This window comes from Monomorium pharaonis, chromosome 7, assembly GCF_013373865.1.
Source record: "Monomorium pharaonis isolate MP-MQ-018 chromosome 7, ASM1337386v2, whole genome shotgun sequence".
NCBI classification, from domain to species: Eukaryota; Metazoa; Arthropoda; class Insecta; order Hymenoptera; family Formicidae; genus Monomorium; species Monomorium pharaonis.
This window is the reverse complement of record NC_050473.1, coordinates 19,674,217-19,684,940: the sequence shown is the minus strand read 5'-3', so window position 1 is coordinate 19,684,940 and position 10,724 is coordinate 19,674,217. Positions and strand designations below refer to the sequence as shown.

The 10,724-nt window shown below is 32.3% G+C and overlaps 1 protein-coding gene across 1 annotated transcript in view; it reads right to left on the bottom strand.

The window, feature by feature from the left end:
* Positions 1-345: 345 nt before the first annotated feature.
* LOC105836222 (protein Wnt-11b-1) overlaps positions 346-10,724 on the bottom strand; it is a 29,491-nt gene continuing 19,112 nt past the window's right edge. Inside the window, exon 5 of the mRNA XM_036289870.1 lies at positions 346-2,779. Coding sequence (XP_036145763.1) covers positions 2,605-2,779 — 175 coding nt within the window. The 3' untranslated portion in view covers positions 346-2,604. The remainder of the gene's footprint in view (positions 2,780-10,724) is intronic.

Genomic DNA, 10,724 nt, shown 5'->3' with positions numbered 1-10,724 from the left:
AACGCTTTTTCAAGTAACGCTTTTTCTTTGCTACTGAATTATTGTGAATTATTGTGTGGCGCGGAATTCTGCGCCTGGCGTCCAAAATATATTTACTATTTCGTAGGTACCATCTTCGCGAGCTACCGATATCGTTGAGAAAGCGTTACCAGTTAATATTCTTAGCAGTTATCGATTAATTGAGCGAAGCCCCTTCGGACCTAGCGATTCCCGAAGGAAAGCCGCGTCGCAACTACCACTACAAATTTTCAAGTGATTTTCCACTCCAATAATATTACAAAAGAATGAACTTTAACTCTTATTGGAATAGGAAATAATTCGAAAAACTGTAATGGTAGTATTTTCACTCTATAAAATTTAGAGAACAAGGAAACTCATTTTTGTACTATAAGGATTAATAAAAAATGTTTAACGTTTAAGCTAAAAAAAATCAATATCAAAAATTTGATAGGTTTTTAAAAAATTATTTAATAAATTATTATACGCGAGACATTTTAACGACTTAATAAACGTTAATAGCGTTAAATAGACGTTAATAACGTTTAATAAACGTTTTTATACATCATCAGCTAATCATTTCTTGAACATTTATTAAACGTAAATGTAATCTGCTCTCATATTAACATTTACAACATCTAATATTTACGCAAATTGTCGATATTGGAACCTCTATATGCTACACTTCGTCATCATAACGTTCCGTCTTGTTGCTATTGGATTTTTCACGGATCAGTGAAAAAAATAAAGTTTTAATAAATATGACAAATACCGTTATGTTTATGCGAAAAATATAATTTTTGCAAGGAATCGTTGGGTTTTATAAGAATAATTCCAATTTCTGAAAAAAAAACAAGAATCCGATGTTGATCGGTAATGCGATCGTAAAACAATTGTATGTTAAATGATTACATTGATTAATTTTAAATTGGCGCAAGCATATAACTCGCGTTTAGCAGGCAGGAAACTTATTCAAGGTCTAATCATCATATCTAATCACCGTTTCCGACAAAACGAATTTGCGAACGCGTCGCCTTTAGCCTCTCGGCTGTTGAATTATTCATAATCAAGCGTGAATTTTTTTCCTCCGAGTTTGAAAAATTGAATCCAGCCGCGCGTGTTCGACGTGCGTTCACGCACGGCGAATTGTGTCGTAATGTATCGCGATTGTCGCTTCGCGCCTCGGGGACCAAAAGAGGGATGAGGTCGACCGCCACTTTCCAAGCAACGTGTATTTGCAGAAATGTAAATGTCAGGTTACATCGAAATATCGAGCATTCTATGTACACTGCTCTGATCTACGTTCTCATGGTCGACGATGACGACGCCGATTTACATTTAACTCCACGAGTCCGTCGCGGAGAAACGAACGCGCGTTTATTCGCCATTGTCCGCGGCGATACACGCGCACACACACACATCGAATAAATAGCAAGTAGCACGGTATAAATAACTCTTCTACTACGTATGTATCGCCACGCGCGAAAGAGAGAAAGAGAGAGAGAGAAAAAGAGTTTTACATATTTACGATAAATAATTTATTGCCTAAGTAATTACCGTCGCGGATGCGGAATTCGCGACTTTCACACGGAAAGAATTTCCTCTTAGAATTTACCCTCAAAATTATTTACCCATAAAATCTTAAACGAACATTAGGAAACTTCAAAGGACTTTGAAAAATTTTATTATAATTTTAATAAAATTTAATAAAATTTTTGCTAAATTTCAAACTGTTTTATAGCATAAAATAATTTCATTAGATTTTATAATATAAAATAGTTTGATTAAATTTTATGAAATTTTTTCTTACAATTTATTTTCAAAATTATGATGGTAGTCGTAAAATAGAAAATTTTACTATAATTTTAGTAAAATTTTACTAAATTGTTGTATAACCTAATGGTTTTATTAGGTTTTAATCATACTATTTTATATTGTAAAATAATTTGATTAAATTTTACAAACTCGTCTTTTGATTCAGCAAACACCAATATAACTTTTACATAACTATTAGTTATAATTTCCTAGTTAACAATATAAATTTATATAACTTAATGTAAAATTGTTTTAAACTCCTATCTTCTGTCATAAGTTATATAATTATATACATTATATTCTTGAGTAGAAAATTATAAATAATAGTTATAATAACAATTATATGATTTTTAGTGCTTAGAAAATTTACCTTTATTTCTACTCTGATAATCAGAAGAGAACAAAAATTTCTAGGAATTTTACTTTAATTTTAAAATTTAAAATTAAACCGAACTGTGTTTTATACCATAAAATGGTTTAATTAAATTTTAATCAAGTTATTATGTAATATAAAATAAATTCAATTTTTTTCAATTTTACTAAAATTTTACAAAATTACTAAACTTATACTAAAATTCTTCGAAGAATCCACTACTGTGATTTTAAGAGTAATAACTGTAAAAGAAAATGCTTTCCACGCATGCATGCACATCGCATAGAACATAATTTTGCGCTTAGCATTTAATTTTCAACGCGAGAATCTCTTTCCTCCTTCTTCTCCTCTTCCTATTTCTTAAGGGCGGATCAAAATCACGTTTTTGTCGCGCCGATTGTCCGAGATTTGCATTATTCTCAATTGCACTCGTACGTCTTTACAATCCGCTTGCACGTCTTGCACTTTACGTAGCAGCAGCTAATGTACTTGCAGTCACATCTCTCGTAGATCTCCTCGGTCCTAGTCACATGGCCGCGGCCGCAGCAAAGATACTCGCAGCCCTCATAGCCGGAACTGCTGCCGTTGCAATGCCTGCAAGAAATTTTTTTCTAGCTTATATAATCCATTATCACACAAAAAAATGTTCTTGTTTTAAAAATATTTTTATTTTCAAAATATGTTTTATATATACATCATTGAAAAATATGTTACAATTAAAAATATATAATAAATACATTAAATATTAAAATAAAATTATATAGTGTTAAACAAAACTGAATAACTTTTGTATAATTTTTTTTTAAATAGAAAAAGCATCTTCATTTAATAATAATTTTTATAAGTTAAGAGAAAGAAAATGTAAAATAAAAAATAACAGTATTTTTTAATCAAAAGTTAAGAATTTTTAATTTTATTATTAAAATAATTATAAATATATATTATGTCCTTGAGTGATTATTATTATATTTTGATATAAATATAATATTTTGCTGAAAATTAAAATTATTAAAAAAAAAATTTTATATGTATATTCTTGTCTATATGAAACAATGATTGTTGGTTTAATACTAATTTCTTTCTGTGTAAAATTTCTCTAAAGATAGCTAATTTATTATTTTTTTATTGTTACAATGATTTTACTTGATCACGATTATACTGGATATTAAAAACAAATAAGTTTCACATTTGCTGTAATTAGACAACGGTATCTTGGAGCGCGTAATTAGTCCACTCGCAAAGAATATTATTTATTTTCACGTTTGTAATAAATTTCTTCTAGAAATTAACTCGCTTATACATAAAGATAAAATATAATTTTATCAAGAAAATTATATTTATCTTTATTTAATAATAATTTTCATGAGTCAAGAAAAAAATATTAAATAGAAAATAACAATATTTTTTAATCTAGAATTAAAATCTTTTAATGTTACGATTATTATCAAAATAATGTCCCATATATTAATTATATACATATATTGGACTCTTTTTTAGATGACTATTATAATAAAATATTTTTATTTAAATTTAAATTAATTAAATTCTTTAGAAGATAAAATTATATATAAGTAGATTTACCGTACTAACGTAAAACAATCAAGAAAAATAAAAGGTCAAAATAAAATATATATTTTTAACAATAAAATTTATTTCTTCTTAATCTTTAATATGTAAAACTGTTAGTTTCGACTCATTTAGCAGTACTAATAATTAATTCCTCAACAGTCTCAATAAATAATGCGTCCCAAAACGCATTATAAGGCCAGAATTATCCTCATAAAAATGTATTACTAGACAGCATTAAATTTACCAGTAATTATTACTTACTTTGAGTATAAAAAATACTAATAGCAGTGCTTTTAATATCAACAATAAGCAGTTAATCACTGGCCAATTGAATGCCAATCAGTATTACATTTTTATAAAGAGTAAGTAATAATTCTCAGATTAATTTTTATAACATAACAATCTGCGAGAAACGATGAGGACCGTATTATTTCAGTCAAAACTTCTCCTCTGGTTACTTCGTTAAAGCAGCTCGGACTCCATTATTAATCGATTCGCATGACATTCACGCTGCCTCCGCGTCCGTAAAGATGTCCGCGCTTCGCGCGATCGGGACTACTGCCGCGGCGTCGGGAAAAAGGGAAAAAAAAGCGGGATATACCTCGAGAAGCGTTACGCCGTGACGCGGAATACTGGAACACGGCCTGCAGTGATAAACGTTCGCCACGCCCACTTTGTATAATTACACGCGGGCTTGTAATTACGGGGTTTGCTGGCCAGGCTGTAAACCGGCGAGACGAGTCGGACGCCGAAAAACCTGACGCCATACATCAGCGTACGCGCCGGATGAAGTATCGTCCGAAACAAACGTCGGATTAGATCTCGTCGTCGCGATAATGTCGTCTCTCATGAAATTCGTCGGCGTCCCGCGATTTCGCGCGTCTGACGATTAATCATCGCCACGGAATTGATACAGCGACGCGCGAAATCGCACCGAAAGAAACCCCCCATTTAGATAGATCAAGATGCATTAAGTGATCGGAGGTATAAAGAATTGGCTCGTACGTTAATGAAGCTAACTATTCGACGAGTTAATCGCTCGTAAAATTCTGAACACTGATAGAAAACTATGTTGTATTTGTAACTATAATCGTATAGTAAAATAATTATAGTTAGGCATACCAATATTATAATAATAATTACTATAAAAATATCATTTTTATAGTAATTAGCTCTCCCTAATATCGTCAAAGAAAAAGCCGTTTTGTGCTAGCAGAGTTCAAATTTCTCCGATTACACTCCGATTACGAGACAGAAACGAGACCAGTAAATCGCACCATAATAATTTTATCTATTATTTAAAACTAAATATTTTATTAAATTTATTTAGATTTACTTGTTATATTTATTTATTATATTTTATTAAATTGATACGAAATATTTATCTCATATTTGAAAAAAAATTTTAAGATGTTTTGATTTTACAATACTACAGCTAAAATTATCAAAATCTAAAAACTGCAGACATTTTAAGTTTATTCTTGTCTTTTTTTTAATAAACGAAAAAAAATTTTGGACTTATGAACACAATAATTTGACTTTAAAACAATTTTGCAATTATAGGTAAATAATTTTTAAACAATGGATCCAAATAAACTTTTGCACAAATATTTATTAAAACTTTATTTATATATCGAGAAGATTTGATTTAAATTGTAATGTTACTCCTTTGTCAAAAACAAAATATAAAACAGTATTATTAAAAACCGCTATACAAAATAGCCTTTTGATAGAAGACACTTTCTAGTTTACATTTACGTTTTATTTTTATTTAAGAAATATTATCCAAAGTATGCCAAAATTTTAATGGCCTTTCTCTACGTTTTCCTAATTAGAAATATTTTCCTTGTGTAAAAATTCTCTAATTATTTTTTGAAAACTTTGGACTTCTTCACTTGATACGGAACTAATTAGAAAAACATTAATCTATTGTGTCAATTTAATTAATATAAGTCACCTAAATATAAAAAGTATTTTATCAAAGTTTCACTCTGCTCTATTAGCGTGTGTGAATCGAATAATCAAATTTAATGCTAAATCTAAAATAAGAGCATGGGTCATTGTAGTCGCTACATCCAATGGGTAATTTCTGCGTCTCCTTTCGTGCCGTTTCTCGCGGCAAGAAAACACGCGGAACCGCGAACAATGCGTAGACCGAAGCGCGATTTATGGACCGAGCGAGACGAGACAAAAGACCAACCGGAACCGCGCGACGCTTCCTCCAAGCTCTCCTTGTGGTCCCGGTCATCATCGTCTCCGGAATGTCGTGGGTGACACTTAATTCGCTCGGAACGATCCGTGGATAATCTGAAGATGATGAAGTGCTGTCTCCTTTCCGGAAAATCCGTGACGAATGCAATCATCATACGTGTCGCAAAAAGCCGCGCTATCTTCCGGGACGGACGTGGACGTGGCTCGCGCCTTTCACAATGAATTTGTACATATATCCTGTTCGGAGAGAACAAGCCAAATGGACAAGATCCAATGTACACTAATCTCTCGAATTTCAAATAATTTACAATTTTTCAGTTCCCGAATAACTAACTCTCTCTCTACACAGTAAAAAACATTTTGTATATTTACGTTAAAATTGGTCCTTGTTAAATTCTTTGTGTTAAAATACAACGCATTTGCTTGTTACTTTGACGTATTGCTGTTGCGTTAATTCAAGTACCTAAAGTGTTAAATTTTTTAAATAACTGAATAAAATGTAAAAGTAACACAATGTGCAACGTATTTTTAATTTTACACAATAAATACGTTTCTTATTATCAGTGACAGAATTTATATATTAAAATTAACCAAAAAAATGTTGAGTTTATTCTATAACGTAAGAATGACTTATTTTTTGACGCGATGCCGTAATATATGCTACATTAACATTATAATAGTGTTAAAGTTACATGTTACTTGCTTTGCTTTAAGATAATTTTTTCAATAAATTGTTACATAAAAATTATATTAAATAATAAAATTTACATTTATTTTTATCTTAAAATATAACATAACATTTACGATTCATATGTTAAATTAACAAAAAATCTGTGGACCGTCTGGAACATGCTATATGTGTGAAATTTAACACAAACATTTTAACTGTGTAGGAATGAGAGAAAAGTACAAATGATACTCATTCAGTTCGGTGACGAGAAAACACGCATTAAAAAATCACTCCTCGGGAGATCGTAAAGGGGTCGTTCTCGTTAAAATTAAAATCGCTCTTCGAACGGTAGTGCTAACTCGCGAAACGGCAGGTAGCAAAAGTTTAAGGTAGCGTTAGCATCTCTCGGACAAAGGTGCGATGGAAAGAAGAAAACCGTGAATGGGTTCTCTTATAACGGTATATTCGCGACCGCGGCCGCGGCGGCGAGCAGGGCGTCGTAAAACACGCGTGTGTTCAGTCGATTTCGAGAACAGGTTCGGGACGGTCGCGTCCGGATGTCAGGCGCGCCCCATCTCCGAGAGGAGCCGCCTCTCTCATTCTCGCCTCGCGCACGTAATTACCGGCGCTCTCGCATAAATAACCCTGGCTATTCCGGATATGCGACGTGGACGGCCGAGATCGGAGAAGAAATTCGTCGCACGTATGGCTAGACATATTATGTCGCAAGGAATAACAAGAGAAGAAAGTTTCATTAGACCCCATTAACCGTGTATTGTGACTTCTGATAACAAAAATAACAGTATCAAATTTAATTAATATATTATGTTCAACAACACACACAATCATTACTTTAAAATTATAAGTAAGAAATTGTTAATTCTTGCTTGTATGTATATAATTCAATGTTTTTTAATGGGTTTGATAATCTTGAGATTTTCAGCAGAATTTATATAAGATTATATATTTAATAATACTAATATATTTAACAAAACTATATAAATTCTTTATATAAAATAAAAATGATTTTTAATCTTTTGTATCATATATTTTTCTTTACATGCAAACTTGAAATACATAGTACTTACTTAACTTATTGTTAGTAGCAAAATACATTGACTAATATATTGGCTAATATTGGTTAATATTGGCTAAATATTGGTTATATTGGGAATGCATTAGCCAATATTTTCCTAATGTTTCCCAATGTAACGCCAAAATTGGTCATAAAATATTGATTCCAAATCGAAATGCAATTAATGTCCAATATGAAAATTCGATTGATTCAATATTACCCCAATGCTGAACGAATATTAAACCAATATTGCTGCATAAACAAATTGGCTAAATAAGATAAAGTGTCCACTTTACATTATTGGACCAATATTGGGAATATTGTCTTTACATTATTTCTCAATATTGCGCCAATGTTTTTTGCTACTAAAATTACGTTTCTTTATTGTCGTTTTTTCATTTTTGTAGACTAATAAATTTTATATTTATATTTTACGTTCAAAAAAATACAAGAAACGTCATCTATTCAACTATTTGAACCAGTTTATGTAAATCGTTAGCGACTAAGATTGCATATAAAATGTGAGCTGTAAAATAATATGTATATAGGTAAGATCCTTGTACGATAATATAACGATTATCGAGTTCGATTACGATGGTGGGATATAAGACTGGCTTAAAAAAAAAGAAATCGCAAGTCAGCAGCGTTGGCGTTTCGTAAAAGCCTCGGTTATTGCGGTGTTAATGGTTTTTCGTCGCACTTTTACGCCGCCAGCCCATAATCGTAGAACTACGTATAGGCTAGAAAAGTGCGTGCGATAAAGTCGCGCGAGCTCGCTGTTAGTCAACGCATCTTCGCGAGGCGAAATTACACGTTAATTCCGCAAGAAATGTGGTCATAAAAGGCATCACGTAGATCCTTGAAGTTTATTTCTGACGACTCGGTCAAAGTCAAGGAACGATCTCCAGAGAGTTATGCTCCCCTCTATAATCTTCCCCAATGCGTCGCGCGAGTAGAGAAAGAAATTTGCGTACGTTGCGAGAGAGGAATGAGCTAACGACCTATCACGAGGATGACCACTGCGGTCGAGAAAGGAAGGAGGTTCACCATCCAGCCCGCGGCTACCGAAAAAAGTAGTCGGCTGATCGGTCCTTACATCCTTTACGTCGAGCCCGCCCTTCGCGCCGAAGCCGCCACACCGCTTTTCTGCCTGCCAAGTTAGCCTCGTACCTTTTTCTTCTTCTTCTCTCGCCTCGAGAAACCAAGGGAGAGGCCAAGGGGAGCATCTTCGCGCCATTAACGCGAAAGTTGAACGTCCATTCTCCTTTCCTAGCGCTCGTTAGCTCGAAGGATTATTTGGTAGTCTGGAGGCGTCTAAGGAAGACCCCGATTCTCCCGTTTCTGAACGGGAAGAACGTCGTTACGAAAACATTCACCGCTGGCCACATACACAAATCGATATATCTTCAGCGGTGCAGTTAACGAGATAATCGGCGGCGTTCGCGCAAAAAGCGGACTCGTCACGTTCCTCGCCCGTTGCGTCGCTCCGTTAATGGACGGCAGTCGCACGAAGAAAGATCGTTTCGCGCAATAGGAGCTGATAAATGTCCCTCTTCGAGCGCCGCCGGGCCGCGTTAAAACGCGATTCCGAGCCTCTTTACGCGACACTTCGCTCGATATCGCGAAGCCATATCGAAAACTAAAATTTATACTGGCTACCTTATATATATATATATATATATAATTCATAAACTGAGAGTTTTTAACGAGAAAAACGGATTTACGAGTTAAACGGATTTACGAGCTCTAACTCTTTTACCCTAAAAACATACTTGCTTGCTATAAAATATATATTTGCTTGGAGAATAATGTATCAATCACTTCCGTGTTTCCCACTTTAATCGCAGAGTACTACTACTGTAATTTGTCTTCCACAAGCTAATTCAAGTGTTTGCAATTAAATAGCAGCCTAGGAGCTTGTGCTTGTACCTATTCTCTTTTTTAGTATGTCTGTAGTAACTTTCTTCTATTTTAAAATTTTTTACAATATACATTAAATTTTGCTATGTATAAAAGTTTGTTTTTATAAATTAATGCTGAGAAAAATACTTATAAAAAACTGTTTCAATAATTTTTATGAAATCTTTGCAATAATTTTTCTGTCTGTAACAGAATCTGTGAAAATATAATTTTTAGTAAAATAAATCAATACATAATTAATATGCGTTATTGACATAATAATTATATCAATTTATTCTATTTAAGAAAGTAGATGAAATTGTTTATTAGTTAAAAACTAGTTAGGCAGGAGTTGTTTATATCTTTGTTTTTACTTCCTATTTCTTTTACTCTCACTCTCTCAAACTTTATATATTTTCTTTCAAATCACTCATATCTTTCATATATCTCATTCCTTCGCCGCCGACTAAATTTTCGAAGCAACTCTCTTTACTTCTAGATATTATATTAATTGCGGTCTAATAATTTTAATTAAAACCCAAATTACAAACATTTAAATCGGAAATGTCCTTAAAAATCTTCTAGGACTTAACGGATTGCAATAACAACTAATAAAAATTATTAAACGTTAAAAATTATTTTACATTAAAATAGTTCAGTTATTTTATCACCTTGCACTCATAAAACAGACATGAGAAAATGTAAAACATGTTTAATTATGTAGGTGAATTTTCATCCGGAATAATATAACGTCAGAAAAATACGAATAATAATAAAGCTGGACAAATTAAAAAAAAATTTATACTTGCTGTACAATGTCTAAGGGCCACTTCGACCAACTCCGATTAATTTTAATTATTGATTAAATTTTTATCATTAAAGGATTGCCTATATGATAAAAATTTAATGTTACTAATTATATTTCTGGCGATATAATAGTTCTAATCTTTTTTCAAAAATTTAGTCAGCCACACTAAATTATTTTTTTATATTGGGTACCTTTTAATTAATGTTGATAATTAAAGTTAATCGAAGTTGGTCGAAGTGGCTCTAAGCACTGTACAATGTCATACATTTTAATTATTTAAAAGAGATATCTAAGCAACGTGTTTCTG